Here is a 27718-nt window from a genome sequence, read left to right as displayed (position 1 = left end):
GCAAGGAGTGGTACCTGCACTTACTTAGCAAAAGCCGAAGCAATAGGATGGCGTCATTCCAAAAAAGAATGGATCCCCTCCAAGATGCCTGATATGCAAATGCATACCATCAACTATTGAGATTTTATTGTAAGTGGCCTGATTTCTAGTAGTTGCTTACGATTGTATTGACGCCACTAACTAAGCTAATCTCAACTGAATGCAATTATAGTTGTCGAAGGATTTCTGAGAGCCTGGCCTTTATGAAGAATGGCATGTGAAATTTTGGCCGCCATTACACGAATACTTTACAGATATTGTGAACATTTCTTTTTTTTTCAGTGAAATCATTTTTGCTGCTTATATAGAGCAGAATGCCTTCTCACAGCATCTCCACAGAACAGTCAACTAGTACGTTTTAATAAACAGAGTATGTCCTTGTGTAGAAAACAATTTTCGCTACTTTTCACCAAATTTTGGTTTGTGTGTGTGGCGGGGGTGGGGGGGTATTTTTTGCATCTTAAGGTTAGCAGGTCTGAAAATGACACTAGGTTAATTGCATTGGGCCCCTGAGAAAAGTGGCCAACAAGCGGGTGTAATTACGTATTTATGAGACCAGCTAACTAGCGCAAAATCTCAGTAGAGCTTCCGAAACACCAGCTGACGCTGCACTTTTAAGCCACTGTAGTACGAATAGTCCAAGAATATTTTAAAGTTGTTTTCTTGTACCCACCCTTTCTTTATGTTGTTTAGATAGGAATTTCTACAGGCAGCAACTTATTGCCTGATGTGAACTGTGACAGAGTTACGGTGTACTAGAAGGGGGCAGTGGGCTTACTCGGCTGCTCCTGTGGCACAGTTAGCGTCACATCCAAGAGGTGCTGCCACAGACATCTTCAATTCCCCCCCCCTCCACTCCCCCCCTTTCGATTTTTTTTTGGCGTGTCGCCTGTGAACAACGTTGCGTATCCTTCGAATGCCCACCCCAAACAAGTAAAGGATGGTACACACCTTGAGGCAGACAAAGGGACTGCTGAAGTTAATGGTTGTATTATTATGCGCCACACATGGAAAACATAAACAGATAATAATGAAACCTTAGACCCCGTCCCCCTGTTTGGAACAAAAAAAAAGAAATCCCGGCCTCATGCCTGGGGGTAGGCAATGCTTTATTGATGGTTCGGGTGCTTGTTTTGAGCTTGTTCTTTATTGAAATGTATGCTGTTCTGTGTGTTGTATGGGTGATTTCAATGTATGTACGCACTGTTCACTTCACTTTGCTGAGCGCTTGTTGCCTCTGCCTTAAAGAGGGTATGAGCCATTGCTTAACTCTTTCGGGACCGGGGAAAAAACAGGCAATTCTGATGGGTGTCAAAAATTATTTTTTATTACGAATAGTCATTGCGCTATATTGCTGCAATGTTCATCAAAATGTAGCTAATTAGATGGTCTTTCATGCATAAAGAAAGGTTAGACTTAAAAGTGATATATAATATTTTTTAAAAAATCTCAAATTCAAGATTTGCTGAAAGAACAACATAAAAAAGTTGGAAAAGTCATGGATATACAAGTGGAAAAACATAATAAAAAAAATTCATGATATACAAAATGTGCTACAATGCCTCCTTTCTTGCTTGTGAAAATTTGGCACGCGTATCTACAACTGTCTTTTTTTTGTGTGAAATCTAGCTTGCACCAGTGGTCAGCCACTCAGGTCCCACGGTTCTTGTGCCACTCGACGAAGCAGTTCCGGGCAGTCGTAAAACACAAGTGAACTTGGCATGTGCTGCAAAAGACATTAGTTTTGAGCTCGATTTTCTTCTGCTCATAGCACAGCTTGCAGTTTCTGCGTTTTGCCACTTTTTCCGGCTTGTGGAGTGCATGTTTTGCGACGGGTGGTGGAGGCGTGTGTGCTTGCTTGGCACCGTCAAGATTCAGAAGCTGCCGAATGAGCTCTTCTCTAAAAGCTAGGTGGTCAAACCCGGCAGTGCGTGCCAGCTCAGGAATCTCTGGGTGCAATGTGCGGTGAGCTTGGAAGAGTACGAAACTGTTCACACATGCAATATCGATGCAGTGGAAGAACAGAGTCTTCCACCACCGTACGCTTCTCATGAGAACATTATGATATTGTCACGTGGTAGTGACGGTGAAGAAAGAAGCAATAACACAGTAGCAATACTGTGAACGAGAAAACTAACTTTTATTGGGCGAACCTGTGCCCACAAAAACAGGCTACACTTATAGCACAACGATAGCGGCGAACACGGTCGGCGATCGTCGGAAAAACTGACCAGCGGGTGAAGCGCGTCGGCTTTTATAGATCAGTCGTCGAATGTTCCAGATTACCTGATGGGACCCGCGTGTCTTCCACAAAGTTCTACACCATTCATGTCACGCGATGAAATCTGATAACACAAGGTTCGGCGACAACAGACACGCGGATAGAAGCATCGATAACTTTCCAGAAACTTCGGATACATGCAAGCGCGTCCCGCGCTGCGCGATAAGATTTGTTAGTCGGTGAAACCTGGTCGCCCGATAAATATAAATACACGTGTCAATACCCCCCTCTTAAAAAGCATCGTCCCGATGCTACAAAGAGAGCGAAACACAAAGGGACACTTATTAAACATAAGTAACAAAACAACGAAAAGAAATAAAGTCCAAAGGTCAGTTACGCGAAGTCCCAAAGTTCGTCAACGCTGGTGGTACGGCTTGAGCCGCACAACGTGGACAATTTCAGGTCGTGAGCGGCGCCGCTGTGACAGCGAAATGCCGTCTGGCACGACCTCGTAGTCCAGTGCACCAATACGTCGGATGATCTTGTACGGTCCAAAATAGCGACGCAAAAGCTTCTCGCTCAGTCCTCGTCGGCGTATAGGGGTCCATACCCAAACACGGTCGCCGGGCTGGTACTCGACGAAGCGTCGTCGGAGATTGTAGTGTCGGCTGTCGGTCCTCTGCTGGTTCTTGATTCGCAGGCGGGCGAGCTGTCGGGCTTCTTCGGCGCGCTGGAGATAGGTAGCGACGTCAAGATTCTCTTCGTCCGTTACGTGCGGCAGCATGGCGTCGAGCGTCGTCGTCGGGTTCCTGCCGTAAACCAACTTGAACGGCGTGATCTGTGTTGTTTCTTGCACCGCCGTGTTATAAGCGAATGTTACGTACGGCAGGACGGCATCCCAGGTCTTGTGTTCGACGTCGACGTACATCGCTAGCATGTCGGCGAGGGTCTTATTCAGCCGCTCCGTAAGACCATTCGTCTGCGGGTGGTAAGCCGTTGTCCTCCTGTGCCTTGTCTGACTGTATTTCAGAATGGCTTGGGTGAGCTCCGCTGTAAAGGCCGTTCCTCGGTCGGTGATGAGGACTTCTGGGGCGCCATGTCGCAGCAGGATGTTTTCGATAAAGAATTTCGCCACTTCGGCTGCGCTACCTTTCGGCAGTGCTTTTGTTTCAGCGAAGCGGGTGAGGTAGTCCGTCGCCACGACGATCCACTTATTTCCGGTTATTGACGTCGGAAAGGGTCCCAGCAAGTCCATCCCGATCTGCTGGAATGGTCGGCAAGGAGGCTCGATTGGCTGTAGTAATCCGGCTGGCCTTGTCGGCGGTGTCTTGCGTCGCTGACAGTCTCGGCATGTTCTGACATAACGGGCGACGTCGGCGGTCAGGCGCGGCCAATAATACTTTTCTTGTATCCTTGATAGTGTCCGGGAAAATCCGAGGTGTCCAGCGGTCGGATCGTCATGTAGGGCATGCAATACTTCTGGACGAAGTCCTGACGGGACAACAAGAAGGTAATTGGCGCGGACTGGCGAGAAGTTCTTCTTCACGAGTAGACTGTCTTGAAGCGTGAAGGAAGATAATCCGCGCTTAAATGCCCTGGGGGCAACGTCGGTGTGCCCTTCCAAATAATCGACGAGGCCTTTAAGTTCCGGGTCCGCTCGTTGGTGTTCGGCGAAGTCTTCCGCGCTTATTATTCCAAGGAAGGCGTCGTCATCCTCGTCATCTTGCGGCGGCGGGTCAATGGGGGCGCGGGATAGGCAATCGGCGTCTGAGTGTTTTCGTCCGGACTTGTATGTTACGGTGATGTCGTATTCTTGTAGTCTGAGGCTCCACCGTGCCAGCCGTCCTGAGGGATCCTTTAAATTCGCTAGCCAACACAAGGCGTGATGGTCGCTGACGACTTTGAATGGCCTGCCATATAGGTAAGGGCGAAATTTCGCTGTAGCCCAAACGATGGCGAGGCATTCCTTTTCGGTTGTAGAATAATTGCCTTCCGCTTTTGACAACGACCGGCTAGCGTAAGCTATCACGTGTTCATGTCCATCTTTTCTCTGGACCAGGACGGCGCCGAGGCCTAGGCTACTGGCGTCAGTGTGGATTTCGGTATCGGCGTGTTTGTCGAAGTGCGCAAGTACGGGCGGCGACTGCATGCGTCGTTTGAGTTCTTGAAATGCCTCGGCCTGCGGCGTTTCCCACTTGAACTCGACGTCGCATTTAGTTAGCTGCGTCAGCGGCTCAGCGATGCGTGAAAAGTCCTTGACAAAGCGCCTATAGTAGGCACACATGCCAAGGAATCTGCGCACTGCCTTCTTGTCGATTGGCTGCGGGAACTTTGCGATGGCAGCTGTCTTCTGCGGGTCGGGGCGTACTCCAGATTTGCTGATGACATGGCCTAGGAATAGAAGCTCATCGTAAGCGAAGTGACACTTTTCCGGCTTCAGGGTGAGCCCTGATGACTTGATGGCCTCTAATACTGTCGCAAGCCGCTTAAGGTGATCGTCGAAATTTCCGGCGAAGACGACGACGTCATCCAAGTAAACAAGACAGGTCTGCCACTTCAATCCTGCTAAAACCGTGTCCATCACGCGCTGGAACGTTGCAGGCGCTGAGCACAGTCCAAACGGCATAACCTTGAATTCATAGAGGCCGTCTGGCGTGATGAAGGCGGTCTTTTCGCGATCCCTTCCGTCGACTTCTATTTGCCAGTAGCCAGACTTGAGGTCCATCGACGAGAAGTATTTAGCATTGCAGAGCCGATCTAATGCGTCGTCTATCCGTGGGAGGGGGTATACGTCTTTCTTCGTGATTTTGTTCAGTCGACGATAATCGACGCAGAAACGTAGGGTTCCGTCCTTTTTCTTTACTAAAACAACTGGAGACGCCCACGGGCTTTTCGACGGCTGGATGATGTCGTCGCGCAGCATTTCGTCGACTTGTTGTCTTATAGCTTCGCGTTCTCGCGTCGAAACTCGGTAAGGGCTCTGACGTAGTGGTCGAGCGCTCTCTTCGGTGATTATGCGATGCTTTGCGACTGGTGTTTGTCGAATCCTTGATGACGTCGAAAAGCAGTCTTTGTATCGTCGAAGCAGACTTCTGAGCTGTTGCTGCTTAATCACGGGGAGACTTGGATTTATGTTGAAGTCTGGCTCGGGAACTACGGTCGTCGGGGTAGATGCAACAGAATCCGAGAGGACGAAGGCATCGCTGGTTTCCTGTATTTCCTCGATGAATGCGATCGTCGTGCCCTTGTTGATGTGCTTGAACTCCTGGCTGAAGTTTGTCAGCAACACTCTCGTGTTTCCTCCGTGCAGTCGAGCGATCCCCCTTGCGACGCAAATTTCATGGTCGAGTAGTAGACGATGGTCGCCTTCGATGACGCCTTCTACGTCAGCGGGTGTTTCGGTGCCGACCGAAATAACGATGCTGGAGCGAGGCGGGATGCTCACTTGATCTTCGAGCACACTCAAGGCGTGGTGGCTACAAGGGCGCTCCGATGGTATCGCTTGATCTTCCGACAGCGTTATTGACTGCGACTTCAGGTCGATGATGGCGCCGTGGTTGTTCAGGAAGTCCATGCCGAGAATGACGTCTCGTGAACACTGTTGCAGGATAACGAAGGTGGCAGGGTAAGTCCGGTCATGAATGGTAATTCTTGCCGTGCAGATTCCAGTCGGCGTAATGAGGTGCCCTCCAGCGGTCCGAATCTGGGGGCCCTCCCATGCAGTCTTAACCTTCTTCAACTGGGCGGCGATGCGTCCACTCATTACGGAGTAATCGGCCCCTGTGTCGACTAAGGCAGTGACTGCGTGGCCGTCGAGAAGCACGTCAAGGTCGGTGGTTCTTTGTCTGGCGTTGCAGTTAGGTCGTGGCGTCGGATCACGGCTGCGTCGTGTTGAACTGAAGCTGGAACGTCGCTTCGTCAAGTCGTCTTTCGTCGGTGTAGTCTTGGCTTCCTGACTTCGTCGGGACGGCGGCGTGTCGTCATTAGGTCGTCGAGACGGTTTCTTCGTCGTCTTCGTCGGCGGCGGAGGATCTTCGTCAATTCGACGAACAGCAACCGCACCTCCATCGGTTGCTGCTTTTAGTTTTCCGGATATGGGCTCGCAGAGCGGCCCCGGGCTGGGCCGGTGTATGGTCGGTGCTGCGGCGACAGGTAGCGGCCTGGTGACGGCGAACGGGACGGTCGTCGAGGGCTCCACTGAGTAGCGGCGAGGTAATCGGCGATGTCACGAGGGCGTTCACCTTCCCTCGGGCGCTGTGCGTTCACGGCGAAGCCTCGCAATCCCAGGTCGCGGTATGGGCATCGGCGGTACACGTGCCCGGCTTCGCCGCAGTGGTAGCAGAGCGGGCGGTGGTCGGGGGCGCGCCAAATGTCCGTCTTCCTCGCGTAGGTGCGCTGGGCGACGGGTGGGCGTGCTGGCGGCGGCGGCGGTGGACGACGGAATTGCGGCGCTACAGGGACCTGGCGTTGTCGCGGAGGGGGAGCTTGACGGCGTGCGATGGCGGCGTAAGTCATCGCTTCTGGCTGGGGCTGCGGTAATTGTGGTTGCACCTCAGGAACTCCTAGCGATCGGTGCACCTCTTCTTTCACGACGTCGGCGATCGAGGCCACTTGAGGCTGCGACGATGGCAAGACCTTGCGCAGTTCTTCGCGCACGATGGCCCTGATGGTCTCGCATAAATCGTCCGTGGCCAGTGATTGAATTCCGGAGTAGCTTGTTGGCTTGGTGCGTCGGTCAAATTGCCGGTTCCGCAATTCCAGTGTCTTCTCGATGCTCGTCGCCTCACGAAGAAACTCGTCGACGGTCTTCGGTGGACTTCTTACCATACCGGCGAAAAGTTCCTCCTTTACGCCACGCATCAGTAGACGTACTTTCTTCTCCTCGGACATTTCTGGGTCGGCGTGGCGGAACAGACGGCTCATTTCCTCAGTGAAAATCGCGATCGTCTCATTCGGCAGCTGCGCTCTTGTCTCCAGTAGAGCTTGGGCTCGTTCTTTTCGCACGACGCTTTGAAATGTTTTCAGGAAGCCGCTTCGGAAGAGGTCCCACGTCGTCAAGGTGGCTTCTCGATTCTCGAACCACGTCTTGGCGGCGTCCTCCAATGCGAAATAGACATGTCGTAGCTTGTCGTCGCTTGCCCAGTTGTTAAACGTAGCGACCCTCTCATACGCTTCCAGCCAGGTTTCCGGGTCCTCAAATGTGGAACCGCGGAACGTCGGTGGTTCCCTGGGCTGCTGCAGGACGATGGGGGACGCTGGGGCTGCCATTGCGGTTGCCTTGGCCACAATCTTCTTGGTCTTCTCAGGTAGAAGTCCGTGCTCCGGGGGCAGCTGTTGAAGACGGCGGCTTGCTCGGTGGTCCGGGATTACGTTGGTGTTCTGTTCGCGGTCTGGGCTGGGATCACGGCTTGTCGGGGGCGTCCTGTACATGGACGAAAAGCACCTCCACCAGATGTCACGTGGTAGTGACGGTGAAGAAAGAAGCAATAACACAGTAGCAATACTGTGAACGAGAAAACTAACTTTTATTGGGCGAACCTGTGCCCACAAAAACAGGCTACACTTATAGCACAACGATAGCGGCGAACACGGTCGGCGATCGTCGGAAAAACTGACCAGCGGGTGAAGCGCGTCGGCTTTTATAGATCAGTCGTCGAATGTTCCAGATTACCTGATGGGACCCGCGTGTCTTCCACAAAGTTCTACACCATTCATGTCACGCGATGAAATCTGATAACACAAGGTTCGGCGACAACAGACACGCGGATAGAAGCATCGATAACTTTCCAGAAACTTCGGATACATGCAAGCGCGTCCCGCGCTGCGCGATAAGATTTGTTAGTCGGTGAAACCTGGTCGCCCGATAAATATAAATACACGTGTCAATATCCAATCATTTGATCCGATTTATCTACGCCTAGCATGCCAGCATTATAATCATGGATCAGCAGAGGCTTTGTTATAGATATCTGAGTCCAGGAGTTTTGCCTTCTTTCCCTTCTTTTTGCGGTGACCGTGTCATTTGCAGTATGAATCGTGCTCATCATGTTGACAACACGCCAGTCTTTCCACTGAAGGTACAGGATGTTCTGATCGCGCAACCATCGAATGTCGCCACGTCGAGCTTTTTTTTCCCACCGTGCATCCTTCAGTTCGGCAGGAAATCCTCGGCGATCCTTGCGTGTGGTTCCGCAAGCCAATGTTTTTCGGCTGAGAAGATGACTGAACAGGCTAGTAGAACTGTAAAAATTGTCCATAAAGATCCTGTAGCCCTGATCAAGATATCTGTGACACAGCTGGCAAACTACGTCGAAAGCTAAGCCATGGGGCCCTGGCTGCTCACGCTTACCGGTATACACACTAAACTGCACAGTATATCCGGTGCCAGGGTCAGCTAGGACCCACAGCTTGTAGCCCCATTTTGTTACTTTATCTTTGATATACTGTCGGATGCCTGACCGCCCTTTCGATTTCACCATGCACTCATCCACGGAAAGATCGCGATGTGGCTGGAAAAGATTCGCTGACACTTCGTTCATGTGTTGCAGGAGCCACCACATGTATCGGAGCTTTCCTCTTGAACTTTGAGTGACATCGTCCAAGTCTGCAACTTGCAACATTGTGAGTAGAGCTATGAACCGGCGTCGCCGCATGATCCGTGGTGGGAGCAGACCGCTGTACAGATCTCCTACGTTCCAATACAGCTTCAGCCGAGGAACCTTCACAACGCCCATGTAAATTACGAGTCCGATAAACTTTAGCATTTCACTTGGGGTGACTTCTTCCCAAGATCCATCGGAACAAGCATGCGTTGGTTTTTCCAAAATGTGAGTCCAAGCATACTTGTTCGTGTTGTCAAAAATTGTTTCGATCACATTCATCGAGAAAAACAGAAGAAAGAAGTCCAGAGCAGTCAAGAATTTCTTTGATCCGCTTCTGAGCGCCACGCCCACTTCTGCGTCCAAGTACACGCCTGGTTCCCGTCGCGGCGAAAACTCGATCCGCTTCTGCGCTGGCGGCAGCAGATCATTGCCGTAGCTTGTTGAGACCCTATCAAGTAAAGATAAAATAATGAGAACATATAGCGAGCCCATTCACCTACTCCAGAAAGAAATGAATGTGGAACTATGCTCACCTTCGGCTACTAGATGAAGTCCGTGGCTCATCATCATCCGAATCGGAGTCCGAAATAAAATCGGAGCTGCCGAAGTCGTCTTCAGACTCTTCGCTGCTCGGTTCATCAAAAAAAATCCGTTGCCGAAGCAGCGGAATCGCGCGATTGACGGCGTTCTTTTCGAGCGACCGGACGCGAGCACGACGCCATTTTCCACTGCGTCCGCCGCCGCCGCAATCGAGAAAATTCTCTCTCGCGTATCGCCACCTGCTGGAAATGAAAGAAACTATGCCGAAACCGAGAGTCTAGTTCCTGACGACCTCCTAGATGGAGCTACATGTCCAAGCGCGCAGAAATTTGAACGGGGCAGTGCGCGCAAAACCGTCGATCATATATGATCGATGGCCTATGGGCCGGTCCCGAAAGTGTTAAGGGGGCATGAGCCATTTATTGTCTTACATGGGGGACAAGTTTCTCGTTGGGCAGGCGTAGAAATGCTTGCCCATTTGAAACCCATGCTACAATGTCCACAACAACCTCTCGCAGCTCAGCAACTTGGGTTAATATGCTCAGGTGTAGCTTGGGCCTCCGCGCCGCCGCTCGGGCTATTGGAGAAGCACATATTGTTGACGTTCGTGTAGCTACCACACCGCATTGCCTCCACCACCGAGTGAGCCCACTGCCCCCTTCTAGTACACCGTAACGGTGTTTGTAGGTGATTTGCCCAGTGTTGCTCCCTGCACTCTGAATGGTGGGTGGTGACATTTGAGTGGTGCAAAGGTTGGCGCAGGTTCGCATTTTCTCAGCGGGGGAAAAATTTCTTTCTTCTCCAGAGACTATGATATGTAAATTGCTTCTGTTTTGTTATATTCTGCCATTATTTTTACATGCAGAACTCCTAGTTCCGGCTATCCAGCTACACCTTGTGATGACAGGCTCCTGCTTGATCCTGTGGCATCCAGAACAACTGCGGCCCCCTTGCAGCAGCAGCCGCAGCAGCAGCAGCAGTTCGATGTTGATGGACTGGCATGCCCTGTTGACACTGTCCAGCAAAGGTTGCACCAAATGGTTCTAGAGCACGAGGTAAGAATTTGACACTGCCGCTGTCCTTGAAGAGTGCAAGTTTTGATTTTGGAGCGTGGTTACTGTACACAAAATATTGATCACTGTCATGCTTGTCCATTGCCAAGGCTGTTGCCTTGGTTTCTGACAACAGAAATATATCTTTTCGAAGCTCCTTGTGCCACTATAGTTAGCGACCAATTTTTTGGGTATGGACGGGGCCACAACAATGTCCAAATAAACAGCGAGTTCGAAAAATGTAATTCCAACGGTAATATCAATTTCAGCACCTTTTACAATGCCAGCAGTGCAGTAAATTTGTTTACAGCATCGTGCTCTATGATGGGCTTTATTGAAGTAATATCTACTTGAAATTTCGTGATGGTCGAAGTCACGGGTACACTCTGCGTTCACCTGTCACGCAGCTCAATGTGCATCATGCATCGATGTGAAGCAGGTATTGCAACTGTGATCTTGACTCTGTGACGTTTAGTTTGGGCTGTGTTGCACAAGTCCAATTTCAAGCTTTCTGACCACACCCGAGCTTACGTGTAGTAAAGTGCACATACAAACTTGGTAGATGGTCACGGTTGTTACCGCTTGATCACCCGTGGACCCAAACTCCACTTCATGAGCACGGCTATCAGTCTAGCACACGATCTCGCACCGGATCGCCAACTTCTACTGGTGCAAACATATTAAGGACAAACTTATTGTAATGACTTGCCACCTGCCACACTCTCCGGCTAAGCCTAACAGCACCTCTTCATTGGAGTGTGACGAAAGTTGTAGTTTACTGCAGAGTTGACTACGCATTTGCGACATTGCACATGCCGAACAGTCCAAAATTTTAGTTGTTGTTATATACAATGGTTTTCATAGGTGCCTGTGCCATGGGGAAGTCCGAATAATCGAGCAGGTGCAGGAAATGCGGCATCCAAAAAATTGGTCATCGGCTGTAATAGTAACGCTGCAACTTTGCTCATATAATACACTGCAGCAAATAAATCGTAACTTTGATTACAACCCCTTGAAAACTGCATAACACTGCTCGTATCTTTGCAAAACCAGAATGGCTCAATTATTTATACATAGGCAAGTCTTGTGGGGTCTCAAACATGCTCTTAGGACAAGGGAACAACAGTACAGTAGCGCAAACAATCAAAGGGACATTTGTTGCACCTTTCGTACACTAAAACCTGCTGGCTGAATTACTAGAACATGCCGATAGGCACGCGAAAAATCGAGGACGTCGAGACTCACCGCAACCGGATAGTGAACGAATATGTTTGCTACCATGCTGGACACTGCCTGATCATTCATGTATACGGTCACACAAATGGTCGAGCATTCGAATGATTGTGTTTGTCCATTCTGGTGTCCTGCTCCCAAGCCTTTCGCAGGATGGTCCCACGAACAGTAGGCAAGTGCGCGAAACACCCATACAGCTCGCCGACTACAAGCCAAATAGGTACAGGCTACTCCCTTTTGCGCCCTGCCGTTAGGTGGCGATAGCAGCGCAACACTTGTGCCATCTCTCGCACTAGTCTGTATCCTCACCGGCCACCGCTGGAGGAAAGCCACGCAGAAAAGCTGGATTACTGGAGATGCAGGCCATGCGAGGAAAACAATATCAAGGGATGCACTAGTCGAAACGATTCCTAGAAACAATTATTTTCTATATTAGTCATGATTACTTGCACTGTGGCTCTTTGAAAACACGGTACAGAAAACAGTACTTTCTTCACACCTTAAGGAGAGGGGGGAGGCTACCCTCGGATACCAACTTTTTTGTTTATTGAGATATCTTAATAAAATTTTCAGGATAGACTCATAGCAAAAGCATTAGTAGAGCTACAAAATTTTGTATAGTTCACTGGTTCTCAAGTTAGAGAAATATGTCAGAATGGTGCACATAGTTTTCTCATTCCAGGCCTGGAGAATTTTCAAACGGTGCTGCAAATGTGAAATTCACTATGATGATTCCCAGATGGATACCTCAGGCCAAGACAGAGCCCTTTCTTTTTAATTTCCTTGCTGAAAAATTTTCACAGACCACTGAATTTAGTGTTGGTGATTAATAATTTATCAATCACATTTTGATTAGAAATCACAAATCACAGCCACAATATAAAAAAATGATCTTGTTTTGCCCTAAGAAATTTATTCAGATACACAATAAAAAAAAAACTTCTGGAAATCTGATGAGCGGTTACAGAGACATGGCTGGAACAAGCAGCCTCACCAGCCATTAAAGTCGTATTGAGAAAATGAGCTTTGAAAGTTTTGAGCACATATGTTGGTCTAAAATGACCCGGCAGCATAACTGGAGATGTGCTTAGGCACTCTCTTTTGCCGCCTTTCCACCTTCTCTAGCGATCGCTTCTTGGCCTTCTTCAAGCGCAAAGACGACGCGATCGCACTGTCCGAGGCGGACGAAAGAGAGGATGCGAAAGTTGCTGTTGATGAGCACAAGACACATCAGGCGCACTCATCACGACAAATTTTTGCGCCGTTAGAGCAGGAGTCGCGTTGCTAGAAGCGTCGACGCAACCACATTCTTGCGTAGATGAAGCAAAAGCTGCCCCACAGGAACCATCATTACGATCATCGTTGGCGCGCAGGCGAGCGCGAGCTTCGCCATGCGGGCAAGCTTCATAGAACGCTTCCTTGCACTGAACGCGTGTAGCGTCTTGAGTTTCTTTGGGCGCATCGTGGCCGACCACACAACAATCGGCAGGCTAAACGCAACAATGGTCTCGTAAAAGACTGATGAAAATCGTCTCGTAAAGACGGTAGACGATGGCAAGCGGAACACATAAAGGGCGCCGGCGATGCAGGAGCCGAAGCAGACGATGGCCGGACGTGTTATGCAGGAGGCCACTACGTCATCACACGCAGCAGCCAATGGGGGTCGCGGGCTCCCCCGCGTCCCTGAGGAACACGCGCTTCGCCCACTCTCAGCTTTGCGTATCAGCTGCGGGAAACTTGAAATTTCTCGCGAGCCTTCCAATCATGAGCAATCTATGCCTCTTCCATGTTACCGCCGCCACCGCGTGTGGCGGGGGAAAAAAGCACCAGAATGCACGAACAAAACAACACCAAAATGGCGGCGCTCGGGGGAGCAGTGGAGAAATGGCGTTTGCGCTAAGTGGGGTATTTTGAGCGCTCGCTCGCTGCTCGAGGGCTGCCGCGGCTCATTATAAACTTTATTTGAAATAGTTTCTCAATGAATTAGACGTTGATATTTACAAAAATGGCGGTTTTTAAGACATACTGCCCGAATATTTGGTTTTCCAAAAAATCTTTTACAAAATGTTCACTGTCTCAGTTTAATACAACATAATGAATGCCATGTTTGCCCAATTCTTATGTATCCCCTAATCTTGAAGGGACACTAAAGGCAAATATTAAGTCAAGCTAAAGTGACAGATTAGTGCTCAAGAATCTCCAAGGCGTCAATATTATCGCGAACAGAGCCTTAATAATCGAGAAATTGAGGTAAATGCAGGGCATGATTGGAGACTCCCCCAGGACATTCAAGCACTTGCCCAATGACGAAGGCACTCCTCAGTTAAATTCTATCACTAGTGCTCAACTACTTGTTGCAAAAAAAAACATCTTTGTGATGTATTACAACATGAAATAAAATGCTACTTGTCCAGTTCCATTTCATTTTTGGAAAAAGTAACTCATTGAAATTGCCATTGACAACGATGCAGGCGGTTGAAAGGTTTCGTTTTTGCTCGACACTGCGCCCCCCACACTTTCACTTTTCAGCACTTTCCTGATTGCGTAGTGCTGCGCTGGTTTTGCTGGCTCAAGGAACTCGCACCAACTGCAAGTAGCAGAGAATTCAGCTTCCATGTGATGTCGCAGGATGCCCGAACAGTCCACGCCACTTGGCCAAAAAGCAGCTGCAGAATTTGCCTTGGCAGAATAAAATTTATTTACTCTGAGTGTCCATCGTAACTCTGTCTGTGCACCGTAACATGTTGTCTTCTGTGGGGTCCGTTGCATTATTTTATACTTCTTGATTGGCTCAACACTCGCAAATGAAATGGCAGCGCATGTCGCAACTAACCCCTTCACCAGTTCATCCTCTAACACATGCAAGTCTCTGGAATGCCAAAAACACTTTGCATGGCTCTGTTGCTGCTGATTTAGCAAGTAGCTTGTCTTTTGAATGAGCTTTTGTAATGAAAGTCATGCATTGGTGTGCCTTTGCTGCCAATCTACAGAAAAACTTGTTCTGCCACCATCCTGATAAGATAGGAACGAATCTGGCTCTGACAGGAGACTTGTTTGCAAAACAAGCAACATAATTTTGGTTTTGTGTCTAATAGCCATGCAACGGCAATTTTTCTAACCTATTTTCTTGGACAAAAGTAAAGTGAAAAAGGGTTGGCAGTCAGTAATACCACTATTGTCAGAAAGCTGGACCATTATCACATTCTAAAGTGTGCACATTTGTGGATCTCACTTTTTCTTTGTCTTTTGCACTCAAGAGAAATTGTACTGACTGTTATTTCTTTGTTGCAGGCAAAAATAGAAAGTCTAGAAAATGACCTTCGCAGGGTCAGGCTTGCACTAGAGCGCTCATACCTTCACGTCAATGGCAAGGAGACATTGGAGTCTCTAGAAGATGCTGTGAGTTTTGTTTTCTTGATTAATATCACTTAATCAGAGATGGTTTTAGGGCATGAATGACATATACATGCATGATCTTAATGCTATAAACCAGCATTTTGTTGAGTGGCTTTAAAAGCAGTGTTCTTAGTATGCTTTTGCGAACATATGAGCCTTTTATAGGAGGCCCTAACAATGACAGCAAATTTCATCCCCTTACATTATGCTAAATAGTTTGTTAAAAAACCTAGAAACCATAGAAAAACTTGTTAGTGAATATTTTGATTACAGTGATGCAATGTAAAGGGAAATTAATACAATATCTTTGAGGGAAAATATTTTTGGGTCTCAAGAGTGCACTTGGGAAAAAGAAACAACAGAGTGTAGACAAACCAAAGGGCATTTATTGCACCTTGTATACGTCACCTAGCCAAATTACAGCCAATGGGGCATGCCAATGGATGCTGATGAATCAAGGAAATGAGACTCACCGCGCCAGGATATCAAGCAAGTGTGTTCGCCCCTGCCAGAGCACCAACACCTAAGCCGTTTGTGGGCACAGTCATGCAAACAGATGCGCATTCAAACAATCATGTTCGACCATCTCGGTGTTCTGCTCCAAAGCCTCTCGCGGAAAGGCCCCGCAAAGCACACAGCCATCCACGCACGATGCCGACTCCAAGCCAAAGAGGAGGGAGCGTGTTCCTCTCGCACCCGAGTATCCATGCCATGAAGTGGTGCTAGCAGCGAGACACTCAAACCATTCCTCTACCGTGCAACTAGTACTGGTACCGCAAGCACTACATGGGGAAGCCGGATTTCAGGAAACAAGAGAGCCATGCGGGAAAACATGAGGGGACGCGAGTCAAGTATCCCTATAAGATGGAACATTAACAGTTTCAGGCTAACCGCTATTTGTGTGCAAGATGACTGTCTTCTGCATGTGTGTGTGTGAGTGAAATTAAATGCATGTAGTGTACAATGCTGGGAGAGGATGGTGTCTTAGAATCAATTACTTGCACACTGCTATTTCAGCGTTTTCACGTAAAGCATGGAAAGCTCTTTAGACGATGGAAAGCAGCTCCATAGGTCTACTGGCTCATTACTATTATTCTGATCACTTTTGAGAATACCATATTTACTTGCATAATGATCGCACCCCTGAATTTTGTCGTCAAAATTCGATTTTTTTTTCTTTCCCGTGTAATGATCGCACCTCAACCTTGTCGCAGCGATATGTCGTGTGCCAAGTCTAGCTAATGATGATCATGCTTACCATCTGTCTAATGCTGTCAAATGCTACGTGAACGACTCTTGAAGACATGATACCGAGGGGTCTGCACACACCAAACATTCTTAAGCAGATGCCCGATTTCATTCCTTTCATCACTTTCTGTACTTCCATGAAAAAAAAGAAAGCTGCAACCAAACTTGCCTTGGCTTTATTACTTGTAGGCTTCATAATGGTTTTGGCCAACAACAACAAAAAATTCGCCTTTCGATTCTTCTCGCCTGCACTCATGGCCGCTCAACAAATCGCGAGCGGCAACTATAAAGGCCACGTTTACACTGATGCATTAGAATTTTACCCTTTTCATGCGCCGACACTTGTAACACAGCTTAGATATTCGCCAGCCTTAGCGGAAACATGCCGTATTTCGATACTAGTGAAGACAAATGCCGCAGTTTCCGTAGCATGCTTGCCATGTGTTTCTATGTCACTGGCAGCTACCCGCACCCATCTCTGTTTCTGTCCCCTCAAAGTGGACATGGCTATGTTATTGTTGCATACTTGCTGATATTAACGATATTATTCATTGCTAATACAGAAGAAACTGTTTCAACGCGCGTAATGTGCTCGCGAGAAGAACAAAACTCCTGTTCGGTGCGTTCGGTTTGCTCTGCCGGCCGTCATATTCGTTTTGTCCTCCCCCACTGTTACAGTGCCAACCGCCTGCTTGTTGACCTGTTGTGATCCCGCAGCAAACGCGGGATAAAAAAATATATATATATTTTCGCGGGAAATTTAAGACGTGTAATGATCTCATCCCTGAATTTGCGTAAATTTTTTTGACAAAAAAGTGCTATCATTATGCGAGTAAATACGGTACCATCAATACAGGCTTGTTGTCTTTTGTACATAGATTTTGCCCTGCCAGATACAGTAAAAATTTGTTAATTCGGATTTTACAGAATCGAAATATATGTCGGAGAGTATCAATCATCAAGGGTATCAAGAAAACAATAAACAAATGCTTACTACATCAACACTGAATGAATCAGCAAGTCATGTTTCTGTCTTCCACAAAAGCAGTGCGGAAGCTGTAATTCTTGTCGTGACTGATTAGCGCTCGCAGCGGCGAAGGCCTTGCGACTTCCTTCTGTGGCAGGCGTCTTCATCTGAGATACATCTTTCACTATCGTGCACACATCCCCATCATTTTTTGGCCAGTGAACTGGTTGCCAGCAGCTTGTCCTTCCATCGCAATATAGCCGGTGCTCTTCAGTCTCACCAGCTTCGCACCAAGTGAAAACGAAACTACCGTTTACCACAACTGCTACGGACGAAATTGCAGCCGCTATTGACGCGATCATGTATGGCAACCTTGCGGTTCTGAATACCCGCAGCCAACACGCACATCGAGCCAAACGAGACTGCAGTTTGCTGCAACAGCTCCAAACAAAACTGCAGTGGCTGTCGATGTGATGGTGAATAATGACTGCACAGTTTTGAAGGTACACGCCCGACTGCATACACGGAGTCAAAACGAAACTACTGTTTGTCGCACAGGCTGCGGACAAAACCACGGTCGCTATCACCACAATCATGGATGGCCACTATGCAGTTATGGAGGCACGTGGCCAATGCAGTGTTGTGCGCTGTGGTAAACATAGGAATAAAGGCTTTAAAGACACAAATAGGGACAAAGCGGTCCGGCATTGCCATCATTCACGTGTAATTTCTGCTGATGAATGACTATGGCAATGCGGACTCCGCCACTTCATTTTGGTTGAGTGCCGTTTTTGTTCTTTTACAGCGCTCGCTGAGCTCCAAGAGTTGTTTGAATTAACCTATGTGCGGCGTCTGAGAGTTTGGTTGCATTAAATAATGCATATGCATGCCAGAACCAGAGCACAAGTCTGAATTATCTAATTTTCCGAATTAACAAGGTTTTACTGTACTACTTCGAAAGCTTATTTAGCGCCAGCGAACAAGGACAGAAGGAAGATGACACCACAATGTGCATTGTGGTGTCGTCTTCCTTCTGTCCTTGTTCGCTGGTGCTAAATATACTTTCGAAATCGATTTACAAATGACAATGCTGAAGTTTGCTGCACTAATGCCTGCTTTGAGTTGAAGGCCTGTAGAGCGATGGTGCCTCACCCCAGCAGATAACACCAATGGGCCCTGTTAGGAGGTCACACCTGTGAATGCTTCTATGGGGTAACACAATAAAATTTTCCAGATTTCTTTTTTTTTTTTGATGTTGTAATACAGCATCATTAACGGGGTGGTTAACCAGAATTTATCTAATATAAACTATTTATCTTAAACTGCGAGCTGGTTTGGAAACTACAAGGCAGCATCGCCACAAATCTTTAGTTTTTGCGTTGAGTATGGCTATCCAAGCCTTATTGTAATATTCACTGTTTTGTTATTGCAGAAGCTGTTATCGCAGTCACTGTTTTGTAATCTCAATGTTACAGCCAAACCTGTAATTTCTGTTTAGTGTCCCTTTTAGGTCTGCCTCTAAAATTTGTTTCATAGATGGCAGGCAATGCTTTGAAGGCTGGAGAGACTACTCTCGTTGCTTAATTTGCCACCAAAGTAGAGTGCCTAACATACGAAATGAATAAATGCAGCATCATGAAATTTGATGTAGCGTTAAGTCTCATACTACAGTAGTATCGGGTTACAGTATATGATGTAAATATTATATGGAAAGTGTCACAGATCTGAGCCTGTTAATCACCGATTGAGTGGAATGACACGTTTCTGCAATCAGCAACTACAACGCTGCTCATGCTCACGACCAAGACATAGTGCACAGCAAAGGTGTGCAATTAATATATGTGATTTGATGTATAACCGGTCATCCACAAGTTGTAGTTGTAATGTATGAAATACAGTACAGTCTTACACAGAAGCGGCTGCAAAATTTTCCGAAATATTGGGCATCTCAAAAAGGTAACTTTAATAAGAAAAAGAAATAATTTCGTTGAATTTGAGAGTTGGCAAGCAATAATAGTTTCACGCTGTGTCGATGAGGTCTTCACATCAGCGATACGAAGCAAAGCATGCGACACTTTCTTTTTCACTCGGGTCCCATGTCTGATGGTGTTGTCCGCTGTGGGACAACACTATCGTGAAAAGTGTAGGCAGAGGAGAGTGAATGCTTTGTCTGCAACTTGCTTCAACGCATCCTCGAAACTCAAGATTACACGACCCTTAGCACTAAACACACTGAAAGATTGCACACATGAAGCCACAGCCATCTCAGCTTGCCTAGCTTTGCATTTGCTGCAGATTACCTCCGAGATAAGGTGCGCAGATCACTGACATTTGTGTGCAGCCACGGTTGGGCTAGAGGAAGCAACATGCGGTTACACCCCCCCCCTCTCCTTCCATCCTTCTCCCCTTGATCTCATGGGAAGGCAGCGCGCATCAAGCCACCATCTTTCTTGACTCATCCTCACATCCACAGCATACGGCATGCAGAGTCACATTTGGACTTGATATGAAACATGACGACGAGAGAATCTTGCTGCTACGCTTCGAGGGCCACTCTGCCGCGTGGCACGCAATTGGATCTATGTATACGCAAACAGCCACACGCAATTCACCCATTCGATTATCTGTGTCCATGGCAGTTTTCATTTGTTGCCTTGGTATTCCTTCACTGTGGCAGTGAAATTTTGTTATACTGGAGTCTTGTATAAGTGCGCTTCTTCATATTAAGGTTTAACTAGTCATTCCATTGAAGGCGTCACAGGTAGAAAACAACTATAGTGCAAAACATGCAGAGCAGGGCTTCTGTGACTGCACTGCTTCCGTAGCTTCCGCAGCGTTGCCTGCTATGTATGAAACCGAGTACAGTGTCCAAACACAGTTTGCCATATTTCTGTGTGTTCTTGGTCTCTGAAGCAATAGTGCCCCGTAAGCAGCTGCTCTTGTGCATGTTATGGTCTGTGCGAGACGAGTGTGTGGGGAGCGTGAGACTGACCCTGACGGGGTGTGCGTGTGCCCTCACAGCAGCTTGGGTTGGACTGCAGCGGGGAGCCTCCATGGGGCGGGTGCCAGGACGGTAGCAGCTCGTCGGAGTTGAGCTGGGAGCAGGTGGACGAACGCGATGCTCGCGCCACGCTGTGGGTGCCAGACCATGCAGCCTCTCACTGTAGGGGCTGCAATGCCGAGTTTTGGATCGGGCGGCGCAGGCACCATTGCAGGTGAGAAACTTGCCGCCTTTCTTTTTTGATCAGCTGTTTTAACCAACAGCAAAAATAGCTCCCATGACAGTGTGCATGCAGTTACTGCATTACAGGGCTTGTAGGGTAGGCTGAAAATTTTAATTTCAATGGAAACTTACGTGGTGGTTTTGCGTTTTCAAGGAAATATCCCCCTGTGTCTCCTTCCATGCACTTAACCCTTTAAACTACCAAGCCCAAGCTGTACCAGTCCTAGCTGTTTGTACCAATTGCTGCTAAAGAGGTGCTATACTCGTTGAAGCCACAGCATCTGCTTTGCTTGCCAGAGACGAGCTCTGCTCGTCAATTCTGTTTGCATCATGCATTTGAGTTAATGGAGCCTTGGTGTGAACCCTTGGTAAACCCTGCAATATATTTTTTTTTTTATGCCTAATGTGATATCAGTTAAATTCGACTTTACAAATGCCCAACGCTGTATTGGATTTGGCCAGTGTCAAGCCCAAAACATCTTGGCCCTGCGACAGGGCTCTTGACCAATGCAGCTGCAAGGCCACAAGGGGCAGCATGTTCTAAGGCCAAGCATACTGTGCATGCTTGCCTGGCAGCGAGGACAATGCTTTTGCTTTCTAAATTCATACTGCATAATGGTGAGATGGCACTGGCACTGACTTCGATTAAGCAGCCACTGTTGTGTGCTACAGGAATACCACCAAACGCACACTCTTTGTCGTGATTTGCTTCATTAGTGCAAGCATGCTCAATCTAGTTTCTTTTTCGCACTATCCAAGGCAGACAGGAGAACGAGTTTGTTTCTGACAAAGCAATGCTTGCTGGACAAGCAGATAAAATTGTGGGACATGTCAAACAGTGAATAGAGAAGCATATTGTGGACAGAGAGTGGTGACAGATGGAAGACGCAATCTTTGATTACTTGCCACAGGACCAAACCTAAATGTCCCTGGTAGGCTTTCTGCGGAGTGCTGAGGATCTCTGAAGCAAGTCCTGGCAATTAAAGGGGGCCCTGCAACACTTTTTGAACATGGTAAATAAGCCTGCTGAGTCACTGGACAATTCTCGCATGGAGGCCTGATGTTATTGCTCCTGTACGCACAGCAAGGAGCCCTAATGTTTCGCTCAAAGGACCGCCCCACCTTTCCTCGAGCTTCTTGAAACCCCTACTATTTCTAATGCTTATTATGATACACTAACAAACATGATGGCTATTTAGCCAGATTTCTCTAAATGTGATGATCAAGCCACGCCTCAGGTGAGGCACCAAATGAAGAAATTTTGGCTGGTAAGGGCAGCAGCATGATCTAGGATCACAAGCACCATGCAATGTTCCATTCTTGGAGATCGTGCAAAAACTGAAGCTTAGCACGATGATGAGTGGAGCAGTGCAGGCATTACTGCATATCGGCTTGGCTGTACAGCAGCATTTCAACCATATGAAGTGCACTGGTAAACATTTTGTTGTAAAAGACTTGCGAGATAATGTCCTTTCATGCCAGTCAGACTCCTTCAAAAGACGTTTCAGGGTCCCCTTTAGAAGTAATTGCAGTGACTTGGGGCAGCACCTAGGTGACAGAAGGGTTGCACAAATATAAACCTAATGCAGCACAGCACTCTGTATCGTTTCGTTTATATTGAGTGTGCTGCCAGATCAAGTTCAATATGGAGTCTCAGTGCTACTGTACTTTTAAGTTTTTATGGGCTCTCCTTGTTTTGCGGTATTTCCTTTGCCTTGGTCAAAAGCGTCACTTTCTCTTTATAGTATTCGTATAAATTGGGCTAGGCTGTGTTAGTTAAAGGGACTGACAACTGGCCAAAAGGTGTTTTACTGGAAATGAAATGACCATGATTTATAGCGATAGAATCTTAACACACTGTTCGCGATTTAAGTAGGAATTACGATTTCAAAGTGGCAATGAAAGTCTTGAAAACCAGTAAGTGGCGTGGCCTGGCAGTCTTGGTACTGCAGATGTAGTATGTGAGATTGCTGTATGTCAGCTGGCTGTTGTTAAGTACAGCATACTTATTGCTTAAAATTGCAGTTCGTGCGTATTATGAAGTAAAGAAAGTCCACGCTAATGAGCATCGCACGCATCCCTCAATGCAGGGCAGCCGCACAAGCTGTGCGAGTTTGCGAGTAAGTACCCAGAGTTATGTGGTCTCCCTGTGAGATACAAAGTGCCATGACTACTGGTGCCGTAAATGGGTGCCAGCACCACAATATTGGCACACGCGTGAATACGGCAACACAGTGAACTTCGTATCACATGTAAAAGCATTGTTTCGCTTTTGAAAACTTCAACTTGGCTTGGCTGAAAAACACTTTTGACTAGTTAATGAGCAAAGCAGTTGGACAGGAAACCACGCATACACAATGTTATTATTGTAACAATAATTTGGCACTTCAAAAAACATAAATCACAGGAACATCGACTTGACAAACAAAATGATACACTCTCACATCTGTGGCCGCACTTGTCATCTGCCACCCACAAATGCCAGCTTATAATCGCTGTCGTGCATACCTATCACCATTTTCAGCATGCTTTCAGTGAACGACTACGCCCTCACTGCAGATTAAAAAAAATCTGATGAAATATGTTCCACGGTGTTTTCTGCATTACCTTTTCATGGTTAGACACCTTGACCAGTAAGCTTTCCATTGCGCTAGAAAAATGACTACCATAAAAATTGCTTGTCAGTCCCTTTAACTAATCGATTAGTCTTTGCCAATCATTGCTGCAACCTGTGAAATTGCAGGCTCTTTTTGTTTTGTTTTGTGACCATGCCTGTGAGATTCAGCTTTGCTTTAAGCAGTATATTGCCACCCATCAATCATTTTTGCATCACCTGCAGTAGGGAGGCTTGCCACGTGGTGTGGTTATGCCCAGGAATGAGAGTTACGTGTGAAGAGATATGGAGAGCAGCTAAGCAACAGTTTACACATTTACTTGTTGCTGCCATATCTTGCATGAAGCCAACCTGCACCCTTTTTTATTTATCTACTTTGCACGCTATGTGGCAGGCCGTTTGGTTTGTTTGGCTGTCTCGACAGAGCATGAAAAAAAAAGGTCGCCGCTGATGTGCATCCTCTGAAGCCACGTGTCGTCGGGGCTGTGTTGCAGGAACTGCGGTCACGTGTTTTGCGGCCATTGCGCAAGCCAGCTGCACCCTGTTCCTCACGAACAGCTGTATCAGCCGGTTCGCGTTTGTGGCACATGTTTCGAGTCGCTGCGCAGCCGCCCCTGCCGCCCATCTGCTCTGGTCCCCGCAAACTCCCACACTGAGCGGCTGCTGGCCAAGGCACAGTTGGCCGCGGCTTCCACATAGGCAAGACGACGACGACAAAAGCGCGTACACCCGCACGTATCGTGCGTGCGAGCCAGCTCTTGGTGTGTGGATGGCGTTCACCTCCGCCCCTCTCCCCCCACCCCACCCTCAACCACCCCGCGTTTCACCATTCTCGCTCGCTTGCGATGCAAGATGTGAGACACTTGGGAATACAAGCGCAGGAAGAGGTGCCACCGTGTCTCTAGTTTCTCTGCGATGGGAGTGGAAACGAAGGTGTCGACAGAGTTCGTCACTGGCTGGGGAGGTAGCAGGTAGGATGCCGTGCACTGCTTCTCTCAAAAGCTCATCCAAAGATGTCTTGTATAAACAGTAGCACATCACCACGGAGTGGTCGAAGCTTGTACAGTGCACACGGCTGCCCATGCTAGTCGCTTGTAAATGGGGAAGGTGAAGCCGCCAGCTGGAGCTTTCAACGCGTGGTTGAAAAGAAAAAGAAAAGTGTTTGTAGGTGGTCTTTGTTGTTGGGTGCTGCCAACATTCGGCATTTTTCCTTTTTTCCCAGCAGTTCTCCCTTATATGAACGAAATATACTTCTCAGGTTTAGTCATTCTGTACAGCCGCTGTCCCACATTTACAACATTGTGTTTGCACCCTTTACCATCCCTTGTGATCTTGCACCTTAAAAAGAAAAAGAAAAGCTTGAAAGAGGAGGCTTGCTTTCTGGGAAAGCCAAACTTGCTTTAGAATTGCCAAGTTCAGAATCTAATACTTATGCCCTGCTCAGCTGGCTGTCTGGATACTTCATGCTAGCATTCGGCTACACAAGTTTGGTTTGGAGAAAAAAAAGTGTGGGGGGCACATATAGAATGCTCCACTTTTGTGGCGACTTGTGAATCTGCACTTTCATTAAAGGACAAGCATACAACACCATTAGAGATTAAATTTTAGAGCATTCTCTGAATCTGTGATATGTCTTAGCACCAGAAATCAACGTTATTGAATTGAAAGGGGCTTGCCACAGTGAACTTGCGGCCTTTTCGTTCCCAACTCCCATTGCATGTGAACTGTGTTAGAAAAATGTGCCAAAAAAAGTGCAGGGATGTTTTAAGTCTCCTGCGTCTGAAGTGCTTTGTTTTTCTAACACGGCTGGGCTGACTCTCTTGTGCTTTTTATTTTTTCCCCCTTGACAATGCTGCCTTCTGCCGTGGTGATATGCAGCGGTTTCTTGTCACAGTGCACACCGCAGTTGGTTGCGTGTACATGGAGAACATGTTAGGAGAGTAGACGGATTAAAGTAACACACTCGAGAGGTAAAAGATTTTTCATTTTTTAATGACGCCTGCTCCAACATGTCTTGAATGGCAAATATGTTCTCTCTTTGTGCTAGTGGTTACGTTGAGGCACCTCTGCTGGGCATCTCCTGCAGTTTGACTGCCGTTGTTTGGGTCTTCAGTATGTTCAGTGGGCCGCTGAATGTCTTAGAACAGATGTGGCATTCATGCGATGCTTGTGCCCAATAGTCCTTGGCATTTGTAGTTGCAAATAGTTATCAAGCATGGCTCTCCAAGGCGAGCAAACGTTGGAACACATTTGACAATGGCGGCAGACGTGAAGACTCTTCTGAATTCGGCCACATGACCTGTTCACTGCCAGCCGAAAACATTGGGCTCCATTGCGAGAGACCATCGGCCACCATTGCATCAGGCACAGAAAAAAAAATTGCTGCCATCTGCACTAGCATTCCGAGTAGCTGGTTGTACTTCGTAATAACTTGGAGGGAAAAAATGGGGTCAGGTCTGTTTTGTTGCCCATTAGGCTGCTTTTCCTGAGTACCCAAAGCCACAGATCGTCATTTCCCTGATGGCCAGAATTGTCATAAAATGTTAGTCATAACAGTAATGTTCTGCTCAAAGCTCCATCCTTGTTTATAGGACATCGCAGTTTACAAGTCTAGGCACTTTTTTGCCCAAGTTCATTAATCCCGAGAAGTTTCTCGCGCGGATGTATGAGCTCGGTAAAAAAAATGAAACTGCACTGCGGAGTGGCCTCTGTTCGCAATACTACTGTGTGACCCCGGTTCAAGAAATCTCGAGAAAATGAAAGAACTTAAAGACATAATGGAACTAGCGGAAGTTTTTCTGTCCAGTTGCAAACTTGGTTTACGAGAAAGCTTCATTTATACCCTAGCTTTTCCCATCACATATTATCATGCCAGCAAAGTTACAAAAGTCGCTTGCTAATTGTTTTTCTGCTAAGCTGGAATTTCAGGCAGAATGTAAAGCTTGTTTGCTGTTTTGTTTCATTATAATGTATGCTAAAAGTGACAAAAAATATATTTTACAAGATTTGAAAAAGAAGTATGTCCCCTCTTAAGTGTGTGTGTGTACAAAATGGGCACTGGTTTGTGTGTATGTTGTAAGCACTGCACATGTATGCCTTACCTTTTCTCTTTTTTTGCCACAATATAATAACCACCACATGTAACAGTTTCTTTTCTTCCAATACAAAATCTGGGCTCTGCAAGCTTTCAAGTCGGCAGCTGCAGAGGACATTTTTGTTATCACTGACAGCTTCGTGCACACTGCAAGCTAATTTTAAAACATCAGCAGTACACTAAAGGCTACAAAAACATGTGGTTAACAAAAAACAGCTTGTTAGCCTTTCAAGAGATGGTATTTGTCTTTCTTAATTGCATCTGCACAAAATAAGTCAGTTTCTTTAGCCCCTTTGAGTGTGTCATTGTTTGGCATATGATGCTAAACTGCTGTTTTCATTATTTTCGTGGCCATAAGACGAAACTGCAGAGGGAGCTAGTAAGCTGCAGCTGTGTGCTTGTTTATATTTAATTAAAGGTGCACCAGTCTGCTCCACCTTGTGTCACTTTGCACACGCTATGCATAGTGGTGCAGGTAGTGATGTATTGAACTTGCATATCACTGGTCTTTTTTTTTTAACTATCATTACTTACATTTAGAAGTTTGCTAATGCAGATGCCACTCTTTCTCAACCGTTATTAAACTAAAAGAAATGGAACAGTGAAAAGAAAGGTGTTGCACTTATGGGGCAGGCAACTCCAATGCCCTCAGTCTAGTGAATAATAGTGAGTGCATTCAAATAGCTGGAGGCTGTGATCTGCAGTTGAACGTTTCTCTTCTTGAACATAAGGTGTTTCAATCCTGCGTCTTGTTTGCCCAGTCACAGTTTGAATCAGTTCTGATGGATTGTTACACACGTGAATCTGTCCGCGAGTGTTATCTGAGAAAATGCAGTATGCCAGAATTTTTTTTTTTTTTTGTCCCCTTTGCAGTGTATTTGCTTACTACTATAATTTTCCCTGCTTTGCCTTTGTAAGGTTTTTTTTCTCTATGATAATTTTTGAGGAGGCAGTTGTGTTCATTGTGTTGTTCCTAGGGAATCTATGTCCATGTTTTTCTGTGTACAGGACGTGAAAGTTTTGAAAGAAAGGATTGTGAATACATTTGCCCAGAAGTGTACATTTGACTGCGTTCTCAATGTAACATTCTAGAAAGGGGCAAGCACATAATAAAAGTTTTGAATCTGTTTGCCTCTGATGTTTTTTTATTGCTTGCCACACCTGAAACTTATTGACAGCATCTATCCAGGGTAAGTCCAGATACAGGTTGCAACTTCTTGTTTAGTCTCTTTTGTCACAGCAAGTCGCGCACCGCTTGAGGTAGTGCCAACTGACAATCTTCAAAAGTAAGTGACTTTCAGTGTCGCTCGTCTTTTGGAACTTTTCTGGTATGCTAAAGGCTGCAAGACCTCTTTGGCTTTCCATTTTTCCTAAAAAGCGATGTTGCTTTGCATTAGAGAGCTCAAACTAAGGGTCGGCAGATGTGCAGGCGAGACGAACAAGTTTGCCCTTGGCACACAATGTAGCACTCCACCACAATAACATGACA

The 27718-nt window shown here is 47.0% G+C and overlaps 1 protein-coding gene across 4 annotated transcripts in view; it reads left to right on the top strand.

Annotated features, from left to right (window-relative positions):
- LOC135904687 (phosphatidylinositol-3,5-bisphosphate 3-phosphatase MTMR3) overlaps positions 1–27358 on the top strand; it is a 49031-nt gene extending 21673 nt beyond the window's left edge. The window contains exons 12-15 of one of the 4 annotated variants that reach the window (XM_065435606.2): positions 10268–10457; positions 14979–15086; positions 20323–20513; positions 23630–27358. In XM_065435606.2, the coding sequence (XP_065291678.1) occupies positions 10268–10457; positions 14979–15086; positions 20323–20513; positions 23630–23834 (694 nt within the window). In that variant the 3' untranslated portion in view covers positions 23835–27358. Of the gene's footprint in view, positions 1–10267; positions 10458–14978; positions 15087–20319; positions 20514–21432; positions 21513–23629 lie in introns of those variants that run through there. The other 3 variants (XM_065435605.2, XM_065435607.1, XM_065435608.1) reach the window with 3 other exon arrangements.
- The last annotated feature ends 360 nt before the right edge of the window (positions 27359–27718 follow it).

This window comes from Dermacentor albipictus, chromosome 2 (assembly GCF_038994185.2).
Source record: "Dermacentor albipictus isolate Rhodes 1998 colony chromosome 2, USDA_Dalb.pri_finalv2, whole genome shotgun sequence".
Lineage (NCBI taxonomy): Eukaryota > Metazoa > Arthropoda > Arachnida > Ixodida > Ixodidae > Dermacentor > Dermacentor albipictus.
The sequence above is the reverse complement of the archived record's forward strand: the minus strand, read 5'-3'. Positions and strand labels throughout refer to the sequence as shown.